The 27546-nt window shown below is 36.4% G+C and overlaps 1 protein-coding gene across 6 annotated transcripts in view; it reads left to right on the top strand.

Moving 5' to 3' along the window:
* The window catches only part of fab1 (fab1 kinase), a 248905-nt gene that overhangs the window by 208952 nt on the left and 12407 nt on the right, over positions 1–27546 (top strand). For all 6 annotated transcript variants that reach the window (XM_068382042.1, XM_068382041.1, XM_068382038.1 and 3 more), the window contains 8 exons: positions 12861–13001; positions 13406–13614; positions 17315–17496; positions 18097–18271; positions 18500–18641; positions 21680–21811; positions 22335–22492; positions 22806–23007. In XM_068382042.1, the coding sequence (XP_068238143.1) occupies positions 12861–13001; positions 13406–13614; positions 17315–17496; positions 18097–18271; positions 18500–18641; positions 21680–21811; positions 22335–22492; positions 22806–23007 (1341 nt within the window). The remainder of the gene's footprint in view (positions 1–12860; positions 13002–13405; positions 13615–17314; positions 17497–18096; positions 18272–18499; positions 18642–21679; positions 21812–22334; positions 22493–22805; positions 23008–27546) is intronic.

Raw genomic sequence — 27546 nt, 5'->3', positions numbered from 1 at the left:
AAGCAAATAGTCAGCAAAAGTAAAATAACGGTGACACATAATGCGCACAAAAAATAAGTTTATTTAATATGAAAAATTTTATTTTAGCAAATTCCTGTAACTATTATAGGAATTCTTCTTTCTGCATAAGTTGCAAATACTTTACTCGTAAATGAGAAAAAACTGCAATTTTACATGGAATTCTTTCATTTATTGAATCATTTAACAAAAGTGCTTTTTAAAGTGTTAGGAATGTTTGTTGTTATGATAAAACATAGGTTAGTGTAAAGCTTGCATTTCTGAGACAGGATCATTTAGTAATGTACATTATATGCCGTAACTTGTGTATAGTAATATATTTGCTTTTTTTCTTTGCTTTGTATATACAGTATATAAGAAAGTAATTAAGCAACAAAGTATACAAGTTATAAGGCGTTAAATATTTTTTTTATACATTTTAAATAGGTAAGTACAATGCTACATTTTAAGAGCTGATAATTTAATCAGTTTATTTCTCATATACTGTATTTAGGAAAACAATATCTATGCCTTCAAATAATTATTTTCCTATGGAGGTAATAAGCATATGGAAAAATATTTAATTTAATCAATGTAAACTTGAAATATATATAATTTTAGATTATTGTAATAATATAACATGCAAATCAATGACTGGAATATTTATGCATGCTTTAATCCTATGAAGAATAATTTTTGGGGAATTTTATATTATTACCTACAGTCTGAAGTCTGTAAAATGGTATAAGATTTAGTTTCAACCTAATTTATTTGCCATGCATCTGTTAATCCTCAATGCCTATATTTAGAATATTTAAGAATACAATAAAATCCTGACACTTTCCTGTGACCCTAACATTTTAAAGCCTGCAAACTTCCAGGAAACCTTGGAAATCTTCAAGCTATCTGCTTTTATAAAAAAAAATGGGTGCAGCTTATTTTGGCTTCTGCAAAATTGCCAGTAGTGTATTTAGAGGTTTTCTGCGATATATGCATGATAGTTAGGATTGCAAGATAATTATTTTTTGATAGGTACAGGAGTGAGAAAAGAGAGAGAAACTGATGAAAGATGAATCATATTATTTTACAGCTCAAAATATGAGATCGAGTATGTTTGGAGGGTGTATGGTGAAGGATAACAAATGCTAAGCTAAGGAGAACAAAGAGACAAACTAAGAGAATAATATTTAAAATAGTTTTCTTGTTTGAAAGTCTGCATTAACAGATGAATGTTGAGGGGTAAGATTGATAATTTTAATGATTCATAACTAGTCTTTAATTTAAGAAAACATTTATACTTTATAATAAGGGTGTTTACTCTGCCTGAGTATGTGTGGTAGCCAGGGTGGGTACCACGCTTATTCAGGCTGAGAGAGAGGTCTGGCTGCTCCAGTCTCAACTGCATCCAATGTAATTAAAGCAATCTTTTTTTTTTTTTTGTTGAAGAAAACATTGTAGGAAGTTTGACAGTCCCATACATCTCCATCCATCAATGCTACGCTCGTACGTTAATGTCAGGGGAGAATTCTTTCAATATGCAAACAATAATTCTAGGAAGTTGGTGGTAACACTTTAGCTGAAGAATAGTATTCTGATTCTGTTATGAATGTTACATCTTTACATCAGTTTTAAGTGATGTTGCACCTTTCTTTTAGGATCCAGCAAGAAGCATAGGTTTTCTCTGAGTAATTCCACCTAATAGAAACATAACCTAGTATCTCACCTCAATCTATTAATTGAATAGCCTGGACTTGAGGTGCAATTCTGGTTTTGTGCCAGTATCAAGGCACACCGATTCCAATGTTTTCTCCATTATTTTGATGACCTAGTGTACCCTACTCTTTGGATAATGGCTCTACTAATATGTTGAGCAATGTACCTTTTAAGCATTTTATTTTAGATCATATCTCTTGTGATCCTCTGTCAGCTTTTGAGAAGGAAGGAGTAATAAATTCTCACTTTGAAAGGTTTTTGCACAATATTAAATAACAGTATTATCTTAGTAAGATAGTTAAAAATACAAAAGGGAAATGTGAGGTCTTCTTTGGCTTCTCATGTTTCTCCTCCTTACTGTACTGTAATTGGTTTTTAATTCACTTATTTCTTCTGCAATGCTATCTGAAATAACATTCTCGCTAAAAAGAATAAGCCTTCAACATCTACAGTTTTGGGAGCTCCAGTAAATTTTGAATGCATGTAGGTCTTATCATAGGGGTCAGTTACCGACTGTAGAAGGGGCCAGAAACTTTGTCTTCTACATGTATCTTGAATTCGGTAAAAAAATGTGTAGTATCTGAAGGTAAAGTAGTTTTTCTTTATTCCTTAAAAAGGTTAAATATTCATATTTCAGGAGAGCAGCATAGATGAACTTTTGCAGACTCCATTGTAGGAGTCCATTGTACTGTATTCATAGGTGTCCTTAACCAAGGTGAATGAGAATCCTGATTTGAAGGAGTTTCTCAGATTTATAGATTATATAGACAGGACTATTTTTTTTCATATGAAGGGGGAAAATTGTAGGATAATTTATTACTTGAAAAAAGGGATCAAATATATTCTCGTGAGAAAAAATATTATAGATCAAAATATAAACTCATATTTTAGGACCTTTGTTAGATAAAGGATCGTGTAGCACCAAGAACTATTCAGATAGCAGGTAAATTTCAGCCTGATTTTATAGTTCAGACTATCAAATCATCTAAGCCTTTGGCTTTACAACACACTTCTAGAACTGAGCCTTTAATTGCTTCCTTTGGAGCAGTATTTTCTAATTTCAAAAAGGACAATGTACCTTTTATAAGGAAAAGCTTACTGTTCTAGCAAGTCTTGTCCTGCTTGTAAGTTCACTAGGTGACCATTATATTTATGCACAAGTAAAGGCCAGGCTCTCTCTTTCTCCACCAGTTGTGTAGCCTTCTACATTTGGATACATAGTTTGCTTTGAAGGATAGATATTGCCTTCCTTTTTTTTTTTACCTAAACCCCTCCCCCTTTGCATTAAGCCCAGTGGCCTTTCCATCGTATGTGAAACGAAGAGAAATTTGCAGGTATTACTTTAGTAGTCCAGTCTTTACTGGAAAATGTGGCTATAGTAGTCTTCACTGAAAAAGAAGGCATAGGTAATGTACCTCCAAATTTTAGTCATCTCTTCCTTGTGACAAAGGCATCATGGAGATGTCATCAAATTCTGGATGAAAGAAGCCCTAACGTTTTATCTTTTTATGAAGTAGTTCAAAGTTGTAACCCCTCTTATCAGTACTAGCTGCCATTCAAAGTTATGATCTGGCCGATGTATGCCTCCATGTACCTCTACACTGAAGTTCCGGGAAGTACATACCTCCAATTATCATTAATACTAGCTGAGCTACAACTGTTTTTAGAAAATAAAACTGCTTCAACTTCAAGGGGTCTAACAGAAAGGAACCCAGTATCAATAATAAATAAATAAATAAAGAATAAACTATACATACTATATATGTATGAAAAATAATAGAAACAATGTAAAAAATCATTTTAAAGTACATTAGTATCAGTAACAGCAATAAAATAGATCGGTCATATTTAAACTATGAAATGACTCAAGTCAACTTGATCAACAGAAAAGCATTTGCAACAAGTTTGGACTAAAGAAATTCCATTGAATCAACTGCCATGTTAAGATCATTCCACAATTTGGTCACAGCTGGAAAATTTCTAGAATACATTGTAGTTTTGAACCTTATGATGGCCAAGGCAGGGCAATTAGAATTAACAGCTGTATTTTATATAAACTAGATTTTGATAAAAGCGATGTTTCAGTTAACTGTATCCAATGATCATGCACGTAATAACTCCCATATTAGTATCGTGTTACAATATAAAAAACAAGTAATATTTTCCATTGTCTGTATATAAGTTTATGGACACTACTGTCAATGCTTTTTGGATCAACTGATTAAGTCAAACTTCTGAAGGGTCTTTATTATTTGCCAAAAGAAACTATTAATGCTTAAGCTATCGTTTTGAAATACTATGGTAAATAGTTTTATTTGAAATACTTTTCTCATTTTATTTATTATACTATAGAGTTTAATCCATGTTGCCAATGCATGATAATTTATACCTTTTAGGTTTGTGGTGCTTGATCATACAGCTTAGGAAATTATTAATTTTTCTTCCAATTTGTTAGGTACTTTTTTTCCAGTTTGGTTTACCTTTTCATAAACCAAATACTCCATTTTGCACATACTCTAAACTCTTGTATCTCATAAAGTCTTGTATAAGATTGTGTTATAACAAAACACGTAGTTTTTAATTTTTCCCCTCCAGTTTCAGACAGCTTTACCCAATTCCAAACAGCTTGGCAGCTATGAACATTTTCTCACCTTCACATACAGCCTTTTCGTTCATATTTGGCAGTACAGTATATATATATCGTTATCTTTTCTCCCGAGCAAATAAGGGTATGATTTAAAAATATATGACTTATTCTACTTAATTTTTTCAACCTGATTACGGCAATTATTTACTGTTGTTACAATGATGGAAATAGAAGTGAAACAGCTGTTATCAGATTTGAATGTTTACAACAAAATTTGTATTTTCTTCAGTTTTTGTTCTTGCTTAATGCATATACGCAGTGATTTTAACATTGCTAATGATACTTTTATCACACTTTTACTTTATTTAAATTAACCCTTTTACACCCAAGCTATCTGGAACTTTCCAACCCTTAACCCATAGGCGTTTTGTTTTTCAAGCTCATTTTGCAATATATTTTTTTTAAATTGCGCTAACAGCCTTAATTTTCGTCATAGAGAGGTCAGGTTGGTCTCATTATTTTGGAAAATCCCTGAAGTTTCTCAAAGTTATAAAAAATATGCAAAAAAATACAAATAGCAGTTTTTTGCAAGGATGTACCGGTACGTCCATGGGAGTAAAGGGATGAGTTTTGTGAATTGTACCAGTACGTCCATTGGGGGTAAAAGGGTTAATACATATTTTCAGCTATGAATTATCAATCAAAAATTCATAACTTAAAATTTTGGTATGTAAATCGAAGCAATGGACAAAATTATTCTAGATGTATCTTGGAAAATTCTTTAATTGAAGCTTTGTGTACCAGGGCATTAGTGTATTAATGTTTGGTCCTCACCCTTTAAGGCAGTTCATCCATCCATCGCAATGTAGATATGATATGTTTTGTGGAATAATGAATCAAAAAGAAAATTAAACACAAAGAATGATGGAAAAATATCCCATCTGAGAACTAGACACTTTCAATTATTTCATGATAAAGAATCTATATATAGTTTAAAAAGATGTTATATTACAGTAATATACTGCAATATAGTACAGTACCAGGTATATTTTCTACACCACTAATCTCCCTCAATAAATTGATCGTCTTGGATGAAAGTTCTTGGTAGAAGTGGCTTTTTAAGAGGGGTTTCATCCAGCTTACAGACATAGCACGTTCTCTTTCAGCAACAGTTGCTGTCATTCCTTCAATAGTATGGTTTTTGTTATATACTCTTTCTTTTTTAATTCTTTCAACTTTTTGTACATACAGTCTTATACTGTGTTTAGTATTTTTTGGCTGGGTTACTATAATACAAGTTTGAAGAATTAAAAGATACGAGGAGTTCATGAAATAATAAGGGAGATACCATGGCACGATGGGGAAAGTGTGATTTGAGTAGCTGACTCACTAGAGGGAAATTTTTCATGGAAATGGAAGGAATAACAGTTTAGTTGAATAAAGTTAAAGGCAATATATGAGCACTGTACAGAAGAATTGCAGAGGCCCAACATTACTAAATATACCAGGAAAGGTGTATGCTAGAATTTTTTTTATTGGAAAACAAGGCAGGATGGAAGGATTAACATGGGGTGAACAATTTGGGTTTAACCAGTTAAATAATTCAAAGGTTTAAAGGCTGCTCAAAAATGGCAGAGGCAAGGGACAGTGACATTGCTCTAGCAAGCAGGACAATGCCTTATCCACTGACCATATATTATATGATCAGTGCCCAAGCCCCCTCTCCACCCAAGCTAGGACCTGGAAGGGCCAGGTAATGGCTGCTGATGACTTAGCAGATAGACATATAGGTTTCCCCAAATCCCCCAACCTTACCTTACAAGGATGGTAAGGTTGCAGACACTAACGAGTCTGAGCGGGACTCAAACCCCCGACTGGCAAACACTAGGCAGAGACGTTACCAATCAGGCCACAATAAAATAAGAAGAGAAAATAAGGCACTAATCGAATGCTGAATGACTGATGTTTGCAGATAAGACAGTTTTAATTGGGATTAATGAAAAGAAAAATAAGGAAATAATGAGTTTGAAGCTTTTTCATGGGAAGTTGACAGCAAGAGTTAGATTATGCAGGTACTGTAAATGGAAAGAAAGAAATTTGAGCAATTAACATACATGTGGTGGGTGGGAAATGGAAGTGGTTGATTTATATATGCATTTTGAAGTAGACATAATGGATGAGAGAAGAGTGTAGTTACAGAATATGTGAAGAAAGGAAGGTCAGTGGGTGTTAAAAGATAATGGAACTAATTTCTATGAAAGCCAAAATGGTAATGTCTTGAGGAATTGTTAGTTAGCTCTGGTGTTGAAGTGAAACTGGTTTTGATTGCAGATGAAAATAAGATATCAATCAATGTCAAAGCTGTTTAGACGATGTGTGGTTTATTTAGTTTAGTTATATTGAAAGAATGCAGAGCAATACATCTTTTAAAGTATAATAAGTAAGTTTTATTGGGATGGAGGAGAGGAGCACCTTCAAGATACGTGTTAGATAGGATGGAAGATGTGTTCAGAAAACAAGGATTCTGTTGAACTTAGTGAATGTTTATGAATTAGCTGGTTATTTAGTCTGTGGTTTCATCTAATTCTCGGCCATTTAAAGTTATGAATGCGAATTGAATGTTTTTTCTCTGGAACTGCTTGTTGTTAAGGTAAATAACTTTATAATAGAAATACAATATTTTTATGGTAGTTATTTTTTATATAGTTTATATGCCACGTAGCATTCATTTGTAGTTTGATGTGATCCATGCTGGTTGCTGAGAGAGGAACATAAGTAAGTAAATTATGTATCATTAATGTTAATTTGGCAAAGTAAGAAGTCTACATTTACAGTGTACAGTATTACTTACTGCATTTTACAATTGAACGGAGAGTTGCACCTGGGACACTAATGAAATCTCTTTTCATTTTAAGTATTAGTACAGACTGCATGAAAATATTCATCAATTGAACCCAATTTTTTTAGCAATACATTTTTATGAATCTGTGAAACTTATAATATGTAGCTTTAGTAATATTCTTGAAGTGAGAATGCATTTTAGTCAAACATTTTCTATATTTGTAGAAGAGATCCTCCTTGCATGTTGTATTAATTTGTTTCTACTTTAGGGGAGAGAATGGTACAGAATATTGTTGGTGTACGTTGTTCTGGGTAATATTTGTTGGAACAGCTTGGTTTTGTATGTTAAAGAAATGTGACCTTTTGGTTGACAGTAGAAAAGTTGTCCTAGCAGTTATATTGCTATATGAGCTTATGGGCTTTTAATATGGTCTTCTTGAGGTTCTTATTGATGGAGCCTCAAAACATCCATTTCTTAAAACAGCAGCTGTGCTTTTGCTTTATTTTTTCCCATGTATAAAAACCTTTCGTCCTTTGAAATAGAGATATGCCTTCATTGGCACTGGAACGACCATTTGAATTGTTAACAAGGTAGTTGGTTAACAGTAAGGTCTTATCCACCCACCTGTTACAGAATAGTCAAGTTGCTGCCTCGAGAGTTGGATCTGTTCTTATTTGTTTGTGAAAAGTGTTAGTTTTTTAAATGTTTTTTAGCATTTATACTACACCGAAAGGAGCAGCATATGGTGAAGTGAATTTTGGTTCTATGAGAATACAGACCGTTGAAACCAAATGCGTTGTGTACCTTTATGAAGACGTAACTGTAAGCAACCCTTGAGTGTTGTTCTTGCTTTTCCCATCGAAGTGGATGAACTCGGCGCACTACTCGTCTCACTTTGTGGTACTTTCTCTGCCTCAGGAGGGAGTTACCTTATTCTGGCCCAGTATTACCCATGTCTGCATTATTCATATGGTGGGCTCACCTGGCACCGACAGTGTTATGACTAAATAGTGATCTCTATGATAGTTACAGTGAGTGATCCCCTTGCAGCAAAACCCCAGTTTAGAGGTTTGTGTTTAGCCAAGGATGCTCTTGTAGCTTTCTCCTCCAGAAAATGCAGTGTGTTGGTCATCAAAACTATAACTCCTCCATGACAGCAAGGAAGATTAGTAATCAAGATAAAAGAGCTCGCCCTCTCTCTTCTCTTCTACCAATCTCTCTTCATCCCTCCATTCTCTTTATTGGAATCTTTTATGAAGAAGACAACTATGAAGATAGTTTATGCTAAAAGCCCCTTGGGACTTATAGCAACTGCTCTTCTCCTTCAGGAGGGAATGACAGTACTGTACTCGCCCAATAACTGGTATCTTCTGAGTGAGTCAAGTGAGATTGAGCCAGTGTTACAGGTACCACTACACTAACAGCAAGCAAGCATTCCTACTCAAACCAAACATCAGTACCATAATCTGATAATATGGTAGATTTTTCCTTACGTTGGTTTGCTCTGTTCCGTACAGAAGTTGCCGGCTGACTGGTACCATCTGGGTTGGTTAGTGATCTTGGGCCATGTATTACAGCCACTGCTGGCCCTTAGGGCTGTGGCAGATCACTTATGACTTACAGCCCATGGCCCATCACCCACATCTGACATCCCATGGAGCTGAGGCCGTTGGTCTATGAAGTCGCTGCACAGGCCAAGTGATTGAGGAGTTTGATCCCCCTCCTTTACCATATACTGTGCTCTTTTCTTTCATGAGTTACTTCTGTATCTGTGAAAGTAGAGGTACCAGCTTCTTAAAAGTCCTGCACACTAGTGCAATGTGGACTGAGCCGAGATGATGAGTGACTGGTCCCCACTCTTGGTCTCCAAGCATCAGGCCTTGCCAATCGCACTGCTGCACCCGTTCACTGGAGGGATAGTGCACTACAGTTGATGCCTTCTGTCATCATTTATTTTTTTCATTGTCTGCCTCCCAATTATATGTTCTCATATCTGCTCAATTAGTTCATTATGCATGTTGCATGCATAAGATTTTTCATAATTCTGACTATCCTTTACATTCAGATCTTCGTGCACAATTCCATCCTGTTCGTAATACTTGGCAAGCAGATAATTCTAATAGTCAGGCCTTCTCCATCATGAGGCTCAATACTACACAGTATTCTAGAAGTTTTATTCCAGCTGTGACCAAGCTGTGGTATGATCTTCCTAATTGGGTAGTTGAATCAGTAGAACTTCAAAAGTTCAAAGTTGCAGCAAACTTTTTTTATGTTGAACAGGCTAACAGAAGTCTTTTTATAGTTTATATATGACATAGAATGATTTATTGTTAATTTGTTCTCATCCTTTATTTATTTCATTGTTTCCTTTCCTCACTGGTCTGCTTTTCCCTGTTGGAGCCTTTGGGCTTGTAGCATCTTGCTTTTCCAACTAGGGTTATAACTTGGCTAGTAATAATAATAATAATACTACCACCTTGTGGAACACCAGATATCACATTCCTATACTCACTATGGTGCCCATCAACAACTACTCTTTGAGATCTATTGCTTAAAAATTAGATGATAATACTAAGAAACGACCCACCCACTCCCAACTGTTTGAGTTTGAAAACAAGGGCCTCATGATTAACACTGTCAAAGGCAGCACTAAAATGAAGGCCAATCATACGAACTTCCTGACCACAATCAAGGGATTTCTGTACAGCATTGGACATTGTAAGAAGGACATCGCATGCTCCAAGGCCTTTACGAAAACCAAATTGCAAACTAGGGAACAGATGATTACCTTCAGCAAACCTATTAAGACGTTTTGCCAGAAGACATTCAAAAACTTTAGATATGGGAGTTATGGAAATTGCACAGTAATCAGTTGGACTTGGTCTACCACAGTCACATTTTACATATTGTAGTAACATTACCAATTCTCCAAGTGCTAAAAGCTGCTGCTCTTCCTAAGTTGTGCAAAGTAACATAACTTTGGAACTAAGAAATCTGCAGTCTTTATAAAAAACAAAGGAAAACCATCATTTGGGTCTACACCCCCATTAGCATCAAGGTCCATCAACAGAGCTTTAATCTCACGAGATCGAAAAGGTAAACTAGTTAGTTTAGCCTGAGGAAAACAGGAATGAGGAAGTTCAAGTTTCTCATTACTCTGTTTACTGTCAAACATATCAGCCAAAAGGGTTGCCTTTGGACAGTGAGTGACTAAGCCTTCGGGTTTAAGTAAAGGAAGAACTGTTGCGTCTACATCAAAGAGTGCAAATTTAAGAGTAGTCCACCACTTATGATTCTGAGTTGTACCAAAAAGGGTTTCTTTTATGGTTAGATTGTATTCCTTTTCAGTTAAAGCATAAACTCTGAGCAAAAGCTCTAAGCTGAGTATAATTATTCCAGGTCAAATCAGATCTGTTATCCTTCCAAAGATGATGGGCCTCCTGCTTCTCCAAATAACCATGGTTTGTCCTTCACTCTGTACCATAGCTTACGAAAAGTCAATCAATTGTGTTGACTAGATTCTCATTCAAAGGGACAATAGGATCAACACTACTATACAATTGTGACCAATTCAAGGCCAAAAGATTATGCAAAATTCCATTCTAGTCTGCATATAAATCTTACATGAGTATGATACATCAGGGACAGACTACTAAGTCTTCACTACTAATAAAATCAAGGCATGATCAGATATTCCGACTGGAGAACCAACCTTACTTGTTATAACGCCAGAGGAGTCTGTGTATACGAGGTCCAATCAGTTACCAGTGAGTAGCTTCACTTATGATTTGCTCACAGCCTGATTCAGAAGCAAAGCCTAAAGCTCTTAAGCCATGGCGATCGGTATCAGAAACAGAACTTAACCACTCCCTATGGTGAGCATTAAAATTACCTACAAAGACAAAAGAGGCCTTTCTATCATCATCTTGTATCTTAGCCATAATGGTAAGAAGACAATTGAAGATAGAATCATCCATGTCAGGATTCTGATAGATTGAACACACACAGCAGTTATGTCTGTCACAAACTTTTATTACCTGAATCTCATGACATCCACATTCATAGAAGGACTTATGAGAAGCAGGATACTCAGTCCTCATATACACCGCCATTCCCCTGGCCCTAGGGATGGTATCACGTTTCAACATTATTGGCTTCTTAAAACCAGTTATAAGGAGCTTAGATGAGTGCCTCATATTAGAAACCAAAGTTTCCGAGTACAAAAGAATATCATACTATCTGAAAGTAACTGTAAGGTCTTGAATATTTGCATGAAGACCACGAATATTGCAATACAGTAGATGGCATTGACAAAATCTAGTACGTACCGGTCCCGGATTTTGCTCAATGTCTCTAGACAGCATAAGAATTGATGATAATAAAAGAGAGATATCATACTTGAAAACTAAATTAACAAGAATTATAACAAAAACAATCTGCATAAATGTAAATAAAGTGATTGATCAAACCCATAGACTGTAGAAAAAAAAGTTAGAAAAACTGGTCAACATGGAGGAGCCGATACACCGTGCAAGGCTAAACACCCTCCAGGATAGCCACTTCAACTGAAGGGAGGACAGTAAGATTGGTTTTGAGAAAAGAAAGAATCAGATATGGAAAAGACAACCTCTTGATAAAATGCCAGGCATCAATGGCCCTTCTATTAAGCCTGCCCAACACCATTTAAAAAAAACAAGGAGGAAAAAAAATTAGGTAGAATATTGAGCCAGAGTGTACCCTCAAGCAGGAGAACTCTAGCCCAAGGCAGTGGAAGACCATGGTATAGAGGCTATGGCACTACCCAAGACTAGAGAACAATGGTTTGATTTTGGAGTGTCCTTCTCCTAAAAGAGCTACTTACCATAGCTGAAGTCTCTCTTCTACCCTTACCAAGAGGAAAGTAGCCACTGAACAACTACAGTACAGGAATTAGCCCCTTGAGCGAAGAGGTTTTTGGTAATTTCAGTTTTGTAAGGTGTATGAGGAAAGACGAGAATCTAGGCCAGACTATTTGGTGTATGTGTTGGCAAAGATAAAATGAGCCTTAACCAGAGAGAGGGATCCAATGCATTAATGTCTGGACAGTCAAAGAATCCAATAACTCTAGCGGTAGTATCTAGGCGGATGGCTGGTGCCCTGGCCAACATATACCTATAAAATGAGCGAGTCTCAGCACTTTAAAAACAAAAGGCTTTTATACATGTAGGAACAAATAACAAATTTTAAAAGTAATCTGTTTACTGTATTCCATAGCTGTGCAAACCTGTCCTTTAAATGGAATGTCCCACTCCAACCACCCTGTCAGTTCTAGGCCTAATGACAGAAGTGGCTATTCTATGAGAGGTGGGTAGGCGGATCTTCTTGTCACACCAGCTGTCTTTAATCAACTTTCTTGTTAACGATTTAATGGCTGTTCCAGAGCTGTTGAAGAAGTTTCCCTATTTTGAAGGATTCGAGTCTATATAGCTAAGAAAAATACATTTCTTTTGATATTATTTTCTTTATTTTTTTCCCCGTGATACTTGTTCTTCCCTAAGTTACTAATGAACTCATCTTTTTTAAACTGTTCTAACAAAATAAGAATTTATCATTCCTATAAATAAAATTGCAAGCGTAGCTTTTTACAGGACTTTTTAATTTACACTTTTATGAATTTCATATACTTTCTAATTGATTTTCAAATGTTCTTCTAACTCATGATCATTTTTCTTTACTGTCAAGGTACTAGTGCTTTATCTTTGTCATCAGCATCTAGTGAGGTTTTAAATAGTTGGGAGAATGAGAATGATGTAAGCGGTGGCCTGCAAGCAGTTTTGCCAAATCAGCCTGCTGACAGCTCTGGCTTACTTCATCGCAGGCAAGGTTTGTCCTTTCTCAAGAAGTTTGTTGTCAGACATTTTATCCTTTAGGAGTCTTAAGTGGCTTCTAATTCACCTGTCTTGCTTCCTTTCTTCCATCTGGCTGTCCAAACTTTAACTAATACTATACTGCAGGGTTATTCCCTTGCAACAGCGATGCTTAATTGCCTCCCCAATTCAGAGCCATATAAGTCTTAAATCCATATGTCAGACATTTAGCACCTTTATTTTTTTTATATATCCTATATCAATACTGTACTGTATCAATTTAATGTTTTATGATGCTGTAAGATTTATTACTATAACTGCTCAGAAAAACTTCTTAAGGGACTACAATAAGTGTTAATAAGATAAGTTATTGTAGTTTACAATATCTTATTGGAATGTTGGACTCTTATATATTTTCAGCCTCAGATTCTTGTGATGGGTTAATTGGAACGCATGTTTCATTGGCTGAGTCTCCTGGTAGAGGGCATGAGAGGTCCCTGTCTGATGGGGGTGGTCAAACGGGAATGGCTCGTGAAACTGAGCGTGCTCATGAAAGAAGAATTGCTGCCAGTGCAGTTAAGAATATCATATCTACATTTTGGTCGTCCTCTGCAAATTTACTAGTTGATGTAAGTTAAGTGTTTTAGTTGATTTACTCTAAAATTTAGTTAGTATATGAGATTAGGCTAGGCTTTTTAATTTTGCATTGGAATTAAATGCCTTCCTTAAAACCTATCTTGTTAGTACTGTATATGTAAATAAAAAGCTGGAAGTACAGTACAGTTTATAGATTTCTTGGTACAAAACTATACTTTGCTATACAGTAATGTGTTTGCTCCTATGCAAAAACAACCTTCGTCCTTTATATAGGAGTTTGACCGCAGCATAAGGTGGAATGGCCATTGAAACTTTAGCAAGGCAGTTATAACTACCAACGAGTGGTGTGGGGAAACCACTCCCACCCACCAGGAGCGAGGCTTCTACTTTTAAGACTCAAGCTTAAGCAGTATAGTCATATTCTTGCGGCCTCCATAATTCTGGCTCTGGCTACTTATCTTTTTTCTCTTTAAAATATGGAAACATGGTAAAGTCATTTGTGCCCTGGCAAGGATGGAAAGTAGTGTAGCAGATTTTTCTAGACTTGCAACTGTTACCCACCTTCCGTTCTTTTTGCTTACGGTACAATTGTTTGTGGTCTTCTCCATTTGTTAAGTACTGTTTGTAACCTCCTCATCAGTGGGAAGATCTCAAAAAAATCAGTTATTATTATTTATTATTATTAAATGTAAGCTACAACCCTAGTTGGAAAAGCAGGATGCTATAAACCCAGGGGCCCCAACAGGGAAAATAGCCCAGTGAGGAAAGGAAATAAGGAAAAATATTTCAAGAATAGTAACATTAAAATAAATATTTCCTATATAAACTATAAAACTTCAACAAAACAAGAGGAAGAAAAATGATAGAACAATGTGCCCGAGTGTACCCTCAAGCAAGAGAAGACCATGGTACAGAGTCTATGGCACTACCCAAGACTAAGAGAACAATGGTTTGATTTTCGATAGCTGAAGAGTCTCCTCTACCCTTACCAAGAGGAACAATCACAGTGCAGTAGTTAACCACTTGGATGAAGAAGAATTGTTTGGCAATCTCAGTGTTGTCAGGTGTATGAGGACAGAGGAGAATCTGTAAAGAATAGGCCAGACTATTCTGTGGTTGTGTAGGCAAAGGGAAAGAACCGTAACGAGAGAGAGAAGGGTCCTATGTAGTACTGTCTGGCCAGTCAAAGGACCCCATAACTCTCTAGCGGTAGTATTTCAACGGGCGGATTCTTTGCTGTCGACTTTGGAAATTAAAAGTTTAATGTTGCCAAACCTTTATAGCTTTTTCCTTTCTATTTGGGACCCCAACTCACTGTCTCCTGCTGGTTTCTCTCAGGCTTGGTCCTTGGAAAGTACCTGCGGGAGGGAAGATGATCTTTGCACTCGTAGCATTCTTCCGACTGAGGATGGCTATGAAAACATGTTCCTGTATAGATTGTGTACCCTGTCTTTAAATAAGCTGAAGAAGTCCTTGGCAGTTGGTAGGGCTCCAAAGGTTACTCCTGTACTGGTGACCCAGACTTATGTGGTGGCATTGGAGGATGATGTTCCGTTGATTGCTTCCCTACAGGCTCCTATTGCTATCTTAGAAACCCTTGAGGCTTAATCCTCCATGAAAATAGTTGTTGGTCTTCCAGACCTCGACTCTGAAGAGGGTGGTAAGGGTGAGAAGAGTGTCCTCTGCTCCTCCTCCCACTTCTTCTTCCTGCTCCTTTCCATTTGATTCTGGCACTTCTTCTAGCAAGAAGAAATCGAAAAATAATGAGTTCTTAATGTATGAGAAAAAACAGTAAAGGTAAGACCGGAAAGTCGCTGAACATTTGCCTTCATTAGTTGGGTACTTTGGTAACAGTAGTGCTGATCAGTTTGGTTTTTTGTTTACATCTGGATTAGAAAAAATTATGTTTGTCACTAATGCGTAAAATTTATGAATACATGTATAATTTGAAAAAACTCCATTTTGTAGAAATGGAGTAGCTACAGTAGTGTACTACTGTCAAGGACTTAAATTCCACAAAGGATTTTGAGACATCCATAGTTTTTTCAGTAAATTTTAGTTGTGTATGTTGTCAATAGATGGTACTCATCAGAGTGCTAATGCTTATAGTTTTTTTTTTTTGTAGAGATTTTCAATCTTCCAGTTACTAACTATAGATCCCAGGGAATCTTGTGAGGCTCCAATCGATCTTTCTCATAAGTGAGAGAGAAACTGAGGGCTCCCGGGTACCAACCTTGCTAGGGAGGGTACTGTACCTTTGGTCAAGGACAGTTGAGGAGTATGTAATCCTCCTATTTAAAGGATTTGGGTTTGATTAATCAAGAAAAAGAAAAATTATTTTAAAGATTTGTGATATTCGGGTATGCATGTAGTTTTTAAATATCAACCTGAAAATATCTAGAAGTTTGCTTGACTACTACAACTTTTATAAATTTTTTGTCTCTAACTTTGGTAGAATTTCTTGTTCTAGATATTTAGGAAACACTAGAAGGAATTCTTGTATTAATACAGTAATGAATAGAGCAGCGCAAAGGCTATCATTTGGTATAAAAATTTCCAATTCCCAGATTGAAGCTAAATTATTGTCTCATTGCCTACTTGCTGTCTATGGCAGGGCATATCTTCCTTTCTCTTATAATTTCTTTTAAACCTTTTGATGTAGCAAAACAGTCTAAAGCTTAATTTTACTCTTTAGCACTTTTATCTCTCGCCTACATTTCACTTACGAAAGCTGTACTAGCGAAAATGGTTTTGACGGAAGACTATTTTTGTTAAACCTAAGTATTAAACTGTATATCACATCTTTCATATTCAACTTTAATTATATGGTATACAGTATATCCGTACATGTTGCAATTAGATATTCCCCTGTAAAATTTCCACATGAAGTATTTGACCAACTTTCTTTCGTCAAAATACATACAGTACTACTTTTGCCAATTGAGTCCCAATTTCTAAGCTAAATTCTTTCATGCACCTTCGTAGGTATACAAACATTATCATTTCCCTAGAGATCATCTTCTCTGCTAACTTTTCTCCTGTAGGAAGGGAATATTTTAAATTCAATCACATCATGCACATCCTAATTAATCAATGAATTACATCTGACAAAATCTTAGCGCCTATTAAGCCTTCTTTTAATATTCACTGTACTCCAAAAACTAAACTAAACTTTTGTTTTCTTGTAATTGTTCTTAATGAGGTTCCCCAAGTACTTCTAGCCTGCATCACTTTTTCACTGCTTAGCTTCTCCCAGTTATATGTTTTTTCTACATTATTCTGGTTTTACGCCCTCTATTTTTCATGTGCGCTCTTTTCACCGTATTAAAGTTACACTTTTACAATAATTTTGTATATCCACCTCCTAATACCATTTAATCTTTTCTTGGCTAATCTTTGGTCTATTTCTTCTATAGTTTTAGATGTTATTCTCAAAGTTATAAATGATTATTGTATTTTATCTAAAAATAAATGGCATTTTTCTCTATTAAATTGTCATGATTAATGACTGTGTAGTAGTTTTTTCTTCAATTTATAATAATTATTAGTAAAAGGTGGATCACTTATATTTGAACTCTACAGACGCTAAAAGTTTTGAATGCAGATACTGTATCTATTCTTTAGGATTTTGTAGTGTTTACTGTACAGTATTTTGAAAATAAAAAAAATCATGTAAATGAATTATGTATCACTTAAAATGTACTCGGTAATAAATGGATATTTTCTTTTCAGTCTCCCTTTCCAGCAAATGAACATTATATTCTACTGCCAGAAGTGAAAATTCCTGTGGTTGTCTTTGGAGATGAACCTTCGTCCATCATATCTCATGCCCTAGCATCACAAGACTATGACCGTCAGCTTGCCGTCCTTAAAAAGAGACTAAGAGAGTTACAGAAAGAAGGGAGTAATATCAGGTATGTTTTACTGCAACCATATGTCTTAAAAACTCCATTTTTTGTTGAGATAAGCAATTTAATAAAGTTATTGTTGCCTGGGGCTTGGATTTACAATTTTATTTGAGGATAACTAATTTATTCTGAGTGTGGTGAATATTTTTTGGGGGGCTGGGGGGATTTCACTTCAGGGAGAACTATTAACCCGTGATATGAGTGTAATTTGGCTTAAAGTTGAACATTAATATTTGTTGTCTTTATCCAGCTTTTCTATACTGTATCTCAATTCTGACTGAAATTTCTTATCCCATTTTATCACATTTTATCACATTAAACCATATCAGACTTTTTAGATTTTATTTGTAAATATAGATTGATAACTATAAACTAAATGTGTTCAGCAATAAAAAAATACAGGTAGTTGTTTTTTGACTAAGTAGCTCATTAATAACCATAACATTGTTTATGACAAAGTATATTGTCCACTACTGAGGAAAGCAAATGGCATTTAGTTTTGTGTGACATTTTGGGACAGTACTGTGCTCTTTTGACCCTTCATATTAGGTAAACAAATTGTCTTCAATTTTGCACATAAGCTATACTGTACATTCTTTTTAATAGGTCTGGAGAGAGGGATCCTCCGTTGCCAGCTGATAGTGGTGCTGAAAGTCTAGGAAGTGAGGACTCTGACTTCTGCATCTCGACAGCTACCACAGATGCTGATAAGAGCAAAGCCTTAAAGGATTTCCATATAGAGCTACAGTGGTTTGATCAGCATGCAAGGTTTTACTGCAAGGTAATATCCTTATTTTTCTTAGACTTGTGAGTTTTGGTATAATGAAAACATTTATGTAGCAAATGGTGGTGTTCATAAGCAACAGGGGATGCTTGAATGTGTCACTGCTGTTTAATAATCAAAATAATGTTTATTTATTTATGAATTAAGCAACTTACAAGAAGATAATTATCCAACTTTACACACTTATTGCCTTACACAGTAAAATCCTGTCTCTCTTTTCTATAGATATTTTTTGCCGAGCACTTTAGACAACTTCGTAAGAATATTTTTCCTTACGGAGAAGAAATGTACATCCGTTCACTGAGTCGATGTATTCAGTGGGAGGCGAGAGGAGGAAAATCTGGATCAGTTTTCTGCAAGTCACATGGTAAAATTGCTTTGAAAATACTGTTTTAAAATACTTTGCCCCATAGAGCATCGCTGGATAACAACACTTTTATAAAACTTTCCTTTAACCTTTGCAATGACCCTCTGACCACAAAGTATCTATGCACACTGAATTCTATGACTGACTTTTGCATCAAGGTTTCTATTTTTGCTCATAACAATACCAACATATTTGAAGGAGCTAACCCTCTTTGCCTTTTGGCCTAATTTCACTGTTCTCTGCCATTCCTTCCCACCTGGTAACACACATTGTCTTTTTTCTGCTAATTTTTAAGCCTCTACTTAAGTTGTTTTTCACATCTTTCTAGCTTGAGTTGGACACCTTCTCTTGTTAGATCAGTGAGCACAATGCCTTCAGCAAACATTGCACTCCAAGGCACCTCTTCTCTAACTTTCAATTTTATAACGTGCATCAATATCAAACACGCAGGGACTAAGGTCTGAACCTTGGTGGATACCAACTTTCACCTTAAACTTCTCTCTAGTTCCTACAGTGGTTCTTACTTGTTTGGTGGCCTCTGCATACATATCTTTCATTATTCTGACATACTTTTCAGAAACACCTTTCTCTCAAGCATCTCCACACTTCCTGCCTAGGTACACAATTATAAGATTTTTTCCAAATCAATAAACTCCAGATGTAGTCCTCTGTTTCTCTCTATTTCCATACTGTCTGCTTTAGTGCAAATATTGCATCAACTGTGCTCTTTCCTGGCATAAAACCAAATTGTCCTTCACAAATTGTGGTTTTCATTCTTAAACTTCCTTCTATAATCCTCTCATATATTTTAATTGTATGTGATATAAGCTTAATTCCTCTGTATTTCCCACACTCCTGCACATCACCCTTCCCTTTGTAGATCAGGACCATCTGGCTATTTCTCCATGTGTGGCATTCTTTCTTGTCGATACATCTTGGATATTAAACTCCCCAGGATGTCTATGCCTTCCTCTCCTAAACACTTCTACACTTCAGGTGGTGTTCCATCAGGTCCCACTGCTTTCCCCTTCTTCATTTTATCCAGTGCCACCTTAACCTCTACTCTGCTGATATCCTGAACTATTCTTTCATTAGGGTTTCCATCTCTTATTATTATTCTGTTTTTTTCCATTTAGTAACTCTTCAAAGTATTAATGCTTTCCTCTTTTGATAAAACACTTCCATTTTTGTCCTTGGTCTGTCTGATATGTGTTGAATTCTTTGATGATTTATCTCTGCTTTTTGCTAACTTGTGTATTCTCTTTTGGCCTTCAGCTGTCTCTTAAGTTTTTAGAGCTTTTCCATTGCAATGGCTTTTGTTTGTTTAAAGACTTAAAGGCCACTCATTTGTGGCAGAGGCAAGGGACGGTGACATTGCCCTATCAAGCAGGACAAAGCCCTATAGACTGACCATATTACATATGATCAGCACCCAACCCCCCTCTACCCTAGATAGGAACAAGGAGGACCAGGCAATGGCTGCTAATTATTTAGCAGATAGACCTGTAGGCTCCCCAAACCCCATCCTTATGTCACAAGGATGGTGAGGTTGCAGCGACTAAAGGGAGTAACGAGTTTGAGTGTGACTCAAACATCAGTCTGGCAGTTGCCAGACAAGTATGCTATCAACAGGCCACCACAACTGCTTTTAGCTTCCTTATTTGCAGTTTTTTAAGCTATCCTATTTTTGTCAGATTGCTTCCTTTTCTTCTTGATCTTAACTTGGGTGTGTGGGTTCCACCACCAGTTCTCTCTCTCTCCTTTGGTGGTCCTCAACTAGATGTCTTCCCCAATAATTCTGCAATTTTAAGGATCATTGCACTATTTTCTGTCCACTAGATGTCCACATCTTCTGCCAATCTGATGCCCCTAAATACTGCTTCCATATATCTCTAATTTCTTGCTCTTCTAAACGCCACCACTTTATCTTCGGTTGGATTACCTCTTTCCCCATTCCAACTCGTCGTAACAAGAGATCTCACACTACCATCCTGTGTTGTTTGTTAACAAACTCCTTTAATGATCTTACAATTCTTCATTTCTGTTAAATTGCTCCTTCTACACATAAAAAATCTATTAGTCTGTTTTCCCTCCACTACTAATGTCATATAATCATCTTTTGTGAAAAAGGTGATATTAATTGCCACGTCAAATGCCAATGCAAAGTCTGTTATCAATTCTCCTTCCTTGTATATTTTTCCCATGCCATGTCCTCCATGTATTCTATTTATTTTTCACAGTTGCACCCGATGTGCCCATTCAAGTCTCCTCCCACAACTAGCCTTTCTTCTATTTTTGTTGCTGTCATGAATTCATCCATATCTCACTAGGATTTATTTTTCACCTCTTCACTGTAGTCTGTGGTGCATATGCACTTATTACATTCAAGATATGTCCACCACAGCACAACCTTACTTTCATTATTCTCTCACTTTTCCTTTCGATGCCGCAATGTTTTCTTTCATTTCTTTACCGATGACAATCCTTACGCCACTTCTTTATTTATCAGCTCCGCTATATAGCAATTCATAGCTATTGCCAATATCCTTTGCTTTTTTTCCTCTCAATTTTGTTTCCTGCACACAAAATGTACATCTGCCTCTTCCTTGATTTGACCATTCATGCTGCCCATATTCAGTGTTCCTATTCTTATTGCTTGAACTTGCTTCTTTAGCTGCTCCCGTCCTTAAAATTTGCATCGGGAAGAGTTTTTCTTTTCTGTTAAAGGGTAGTAGTATATAGAATTCTGAAAGTGCATTTGAGATATGCATTATGAAGGGATGTGCTAACTCTATTTAGTGTTCTTTGTCTTTTCTGTACAAGTCAACTTTGTATTATATAGAATTCTTTAAATCAGTTTGGTAACTTGTTCACTTAGAGGAATTTTTCTTGGATTTAAAACACTATTATTTGTATTATATTAAGGTATGGTAACTCATGAATTAATATCAAGATTGCTTTATACAGTATATGTTCAAAATATTTCACAATAACAGTTGAAAGTACAGTATGCCTAAGATATATTCTGACACTTTCAGATGACCGTTTTATATTGAAGGAAATGTCTCGCTTTGAAATGAGCTCATTCCTTGATTTTGGTCCTGCCTATATTCATTATATTGTCAATTGTGATAAAGAACAGATGCCAACTATTCTTACAAGGATTGTAGGTGAGTTTTGCAATGTAATTGGGAATGTAAGTCTATAAAATAATATCTTTCTTCTATTGCATTATAAACTACTTGTATAGATATAGATATGATGTTATCTTTTTCTTTGTGTATGTGATTTCATTGTACATATTCAGTGGCTGAATCATATTTAAAAATTTTAAGCCCTATATAGGAAATTTTGTCTGCTGTTTAGTTGACTTAGTATTGCAAAAAAACACTTTTTCTTTGGGTGTTTATCATTTTGGAAAATGTAAAGTCAGATTACATAATCAAATTGAAACCAATTCAGTATTGTGCTGTTTAGTTGACTTAGTGTTGCAAGAAATATATATTTTTTTTTCCTTTGGGTGTTTATCATTTTGTAGGATATGAACTCAGATTACACAATCAAATTGAAACCAATTCATTATTATGCAAAACTTTGGACAGGATCAAATAGATATTTTGCTTTAATTGAGGTATTTATATACTTACATATTTTGAGGTGTTAATCTACATACTGTCTTCTTACCACTAACAGGTGTGTATCGGATTGGATACAAAAATGCAACTACAAACAGAGCACAGCGAATGGATGTGCTGATAATGGAGAACTTGTTTTATCAACGAAATATCACCCATAAGTTTGATTTGAAGGGATCTATTAGGAATAGACTAGTCAACACTTCCGGTAAAGAGGTAGGGAGATATGAATTTAAATGCTGTAAATTCCCTGGAGCATAAAATATAAGTACGGGTAGTTTATTTTTCTCCTCCTTTTCTCTTTATCCTCCTTATCTAATTTCATCTTTCTTTGCATCTTTTCACTATATCCTCTTTATCTAATTGCATCTTTTACATCCTTTCATGTTATCCACCTTCTCTAATTTCATCTTTCACCCGATCCTTCCACTTTATCGTATAATGTTTACCCTTAATAAGGATAATCTAACACAAGTATTTAATTTTCTATTTTATTTTATTCTAACATTGATTTACTTTTTAATTACAGGAATCGGAATTAGTACTGTTAGATGAGAACCTGGTGAGAATGGCATGCTCATCCCCTCTATATGTTAGACCCCACAGCAAGACTGTCCTTAGTAGGGCCATTGCTGCTGATACAGTGTTTCTCTCTCAGCAGCTCATCATGGATTATTCACTGCTAGTTGGAATCGATAGTGTTACCAACCAGCTTATTATTGGCATTATAGGTAGGTAGCTGTTCTAGTTTTGTATAATTTATCTAAAGTTGTACATGATTCCTTTTATATTAGACATATAATGCCTCCTGTGGCCGCGGGGATATAACAATTAGAATAGCGCTAACGTATCCCTGCGTGTCGTAAGAGGCGACTAAAAGGGACAGGACAAGGGAGACAGGAACCCCTCTCCTGTATTATATACTCCTGTGAGACATCAAAGAGGTGGAGCTGTGGAGAGAGTGATTGCTCCCCTCACTCTAGTTTTAGGGTGTCTGGATGTGCGTGGATGTAGTACGATAGAGAGTAAAAGATGTGAGATTGGAAGTATGTTTAGAATAGATGGATGTATATATTGGCTTTGTGTGAGACAAAGATAAAAGGGAAGGGTGAAGTGATGTTTGGTGAAGTGACTGGTAGAGTGTCTGGTATTGAAAGGGGAAGAGCAAGAGAGGGTGAGGCTTTATTGCTGAGTGAATGGATGACAGATAAAGTAGTGGAATGGAAGGAGCTAGCATCTAGCTTAATTTAAAGGGATCTATTAGATTGGGTAGGAAATGTTGAGCTTTTGTTAGTGTGTATGGGCCAAATTGTGAGAAAAGTGACGAAGAGCGGAATGAGTTCTGGAATGAATTAACTAGGTCTGTAGTAGAAATTATGTAGTTGTCATGGGTGACTTAAATGCTAGAGTTGGCGCTAGAGAGGTAGAAGGTGTCATTGGGAAGTATGGCGTACCAAGTGAAAATGAGTGGTGAGAGACTGGCAGATATGTTTGTTGAGCAAGAGATGGTGTTAAGTTTTAGATTTTTCAAGAAGAAAGATAAAAACAAGTATACATAGGTAAGAGTGGCAAATGGAAATGGTAGAAAGGGCTTTAATAGATTGTTGATTACTAGAAGAATGTTTGGAAGATTGAAAGATGTGCACGTATTTACGGGTATGGCTAACGGTATATCTGATCATTTTTTGGTGGAGGGAAAATTAGTTGTAGCAAAAGAGGGGGGGATGTAAAAGGGAGCTAGTGAAGGTTGAAGAGTTAATAAAACCTGAGGTTAAAAAGTGAATATCAAGAAAGGTTGAAAATGGCATATGATAAGAGTGAAGTGAGAGAAACTGGCAATTTAGAGGAAGAGTGGAAGTTAAAGAAAATATTGTTGGGATTGCAAGTGATGTTTTGGGCAAGAAGATTGTTGTAGGCAGCATGAGGAAGGGTTGTGAATGGTGGAATGAAGGAGTGAAGGTAAAAGTGGAAGAGAAAAAGAGGGCTTTTGAAGAATGGCTGCAGAGTAATAGTGTATAGAAGTATGAAAGATAGAGAAAAATGTGGAAGTAAAGCGTAAGGTAACCGAGGCAAAGAGGGCGGCTGACCTGAGGTGGGGCAGGGATTGGGTCGTTCATATGAAGAGAATAAGTAGTAGTTTTGGAAAGAAGTGAAGAGAGTAAGGAAGGCTGGTTCGAGAATTGAAGAGACAGTGAAAGATGGAAATGGAAGGTTGTTAAAAGGAGAGAAGGCAAGGAAAGGGTGGGCGGAATATTTTGAAAGTTTACTGAATGTTGAGGATAATAGGGAGGCAGATATAATTGCTGTTGCAGGTGTTGAGGTGCCAGTGATGGGAGATGAGAATGAGAGAGAGATTACAAGGGAGAAAGTGAAGAGAGCATTAGATGAAACGAGAGTAGGAAAAGCACCTGGTATGGATGGTGTGAAAACCGAGATGTTAAAGTAAGGGGGTGTGACTTTACTTGAATGGTTGGTGAGATTGTTTGTGCGTTTTATGTTGTCAATGGGACCAGCAACTTGGGTATGTGCATGTATTGTACCACTATATAAGGGTAAGGTAGATGTGCATGAGTTTTGTAATTCAAGGGGTATTAGTTTGTCGAGTGTGGTTGGAAAAGTGTATGGTAGATTCCTAATTAATAGGATTAAGGATATAACAGAGAATGCAATCTTAGAAGTACAGGGCGGTTTTAGAAGAGGTAGGGGTTGTATGAATCAGATTTGTACAGTTGGGCAGATATGCAAAAATATTTAGCAAAAGGTAAGGTGGTGTATGTTGTGTTTATGGATCTGTAGAAGGCGTATGATAGTTGATAGGGAAGCAGTGTGGAATGTGATAAGTTATATGGAATTGGTGGAAGGTTGTTGCAAGCAGTGAAAAGTTTCTACAAAGGTAGTAAAGCGATTAGTTTTCAGTGAGAGTTGGGCTGAAACAGGGATGTGTGATGTCGCCATGGTTGAATAACATTTATGTTGATGGAGTGGTGAGAGAGGTTAATGCTCAAGTGCATGGGCGAGGATTAAAACTGATATACGAGAATGATCATGAATGGGAAGTAAATGATTGGTTGTTTGTCGATGATACTGTACTGGTTGCAGACTCGGAAGAGAAGCTTGGCCGATTAGTGACAGAATTTGGAAGGGTATGTGAGAGAAGGAAGTTGAGAGGTAATGTGGGTAAGACTAAGGTTGAGATGTACGAGAAGGGAAGGTCGTGCGGGATTGAATGTCATGTTGAATGGAGAGTTACTTTAGGAAGTAGATCAGTTTAAGTACTAGGGGTCTGTTGTTGCAGCAAATAGTAGAGTGGAAGCAGATGTATGTCATGGAGTGAATGAAGGATGCAAAGTGTTGGGGGCAGTGAAGGGAGTGGTAAAGAATAGAGGGTTAGGCATGAATTTAAAGAGAGTACTGTATGAGAAAGTGATTGTACCAACTGTGGTATGGATCAGAGTTGTGGGGAATGAAAATGACAGAGATACAGAAATTGAATGTTTTAGATGAAGTGTCTGAGGAGTATGGCTGATGTATCTTGGGTAGATAGGGTTAGGAACGAATTAGTGAGGGTGAGAACGGGTGTAAGAAGTGATTTAGCAGCTAGAGTAGATATGAATGTGTTGAGGTGGTTTGGCCATATGAAGAGAATGGAAAATGGCTGTCTGCTAAATAAGGTAATGAATGCAAGAGTTGATGGGAGAAGTACAAGAGGAAGGCCAAGGTTTGGGTGGATGGATGGATGGAGTGAAGAAAGCTCTGGGTGATAGGAGGATAGATGTGAGAGGGGCAAGAGAGCATGCTAGAAATAGGAATGAATGACGAGCTATTGTGACGCAGTTCTGGTAGGCCCTGTTGGTCCTTCCGGTTGCTTGGGATGACCACGGAGGTAGCAGCAGTAGGGGATTCAGCGTTATGAAGCTTCATCTGTGGTGGATAACGGGGTAGGGTGGGCTGTGGCACCCTAGCAGTACCAGCCAAACTTGGTTGAGTCCCTCGTCTGGCTGGGAGGAGCGTAGAGAGGAGAGGTCCCGTTTTTTTCATTTGTTTGATGTCGGCTACCCCCAAAATTGGGGGAAGTGCTTTGGTATATAGATAGATATAGTGCATGATAATTTGCAATGATAAATCTCTCGGAAAATAAGTTGACCCAAAATGGAATTCATTTAGATATTCTGGTTAGTTTTTTTTTTTTCTTTTTTTTTTCTTTTTTTTTCAAGGGAAGATGAAAATGATAATTATTTTTCTTTATTCTTAAAACAAAATAATGATTTTATTCACCAGTCTTGGCAAATTACAAGTGGTTATTAAGTTAGAATCACAACTTAATTTTCTTACACATAAATTTAGTCACCCTGCATCAAGTAATCATTAATTTTGTAGAACAGCAGGCCTTTCATAACGTAATTTCTTTGTTATTCCAATTAAATCTCCATTTGGACTCATACTGAATCAATGGCATAAGAGATCTTTTGTTTTTGTGGTTTTTTTAATCTTACCTACACAACTTGACAGAATTGAGTCCTATGTACTGCCACAGTTCTTGAGCAATATTGATGTAAAGTATCATTGTGGTGTCTATTCATAACCTTGTCACCATATAAATTGCCATTGAAATGTCATCTACTATACAGCATAATGTATTCTGCATATGCATTATTATTTTTTCTTGAAAAGTCCATTGTGCATCTGTTTGTGCATCATCCTGATCATCTTACTTTGTTTACAAGATCATGGTTTTGGGAATGTATTTATGGGGTTAAATAATACACCTTCATTCTCTGAGACCCCAGTTGCGTATATATGATGAGCAACAACACGTTAGTATTGGCATACTTTAACAAACGAGGAGGTACGTTCTCACTGCTGTGCTATCTGGCTGTTGAGATTCTTTGATGGAGAGATGAAGAACAGATCTCACTATCAGCCCAGTTCATCCTTGACAAAAAGAACATCCTAGCATACAATCTGAGCAGCAAGACTGATAATTGATTCTTTTTGATCTTTGGATCCTCAGATAGCAACCAAAGTCTTGACTTTGTGGGGTTCGCCTCTGATAGACCTGTTCGCGACATGTCTCTATCATAAACTGCCAATGTACTGCTCTCAAGTACAAGATATGCAGGCAGTTTTCCAAGATGCCTTCCAACATCCTAGACTTGACATAGATGTCTATGCGTTCCCCCATTTTAGCTGATCCGAAGGTTCCTTTACGATGTGAGATAGCCTTCCAACTTATTAATGCCGCTAATAGCTCTGCGATGGCAATATGTAGT

This window comes from Palaemon carinicauda, chromosome 10 (assembly GCF_036898095.1).
Source record: "Palaemon carinicauda isolate YSFRI2023 chromosome 10, ASM3689809v2, whole genome shotgun sequence".
In the NCBI taxonomy this organism is placed as follows: domain Eukaryota; kingdom Metazoa; phylum Arthropoda; class Malacostraca; order Decapoda; family Palaemonidae; genus Palaemon; species Palaemon carinicauda.
Note: the sequence above shows the minus strand (reverse complement) of the source record. Positions and strands in the feature narration are given on the sequence as shown.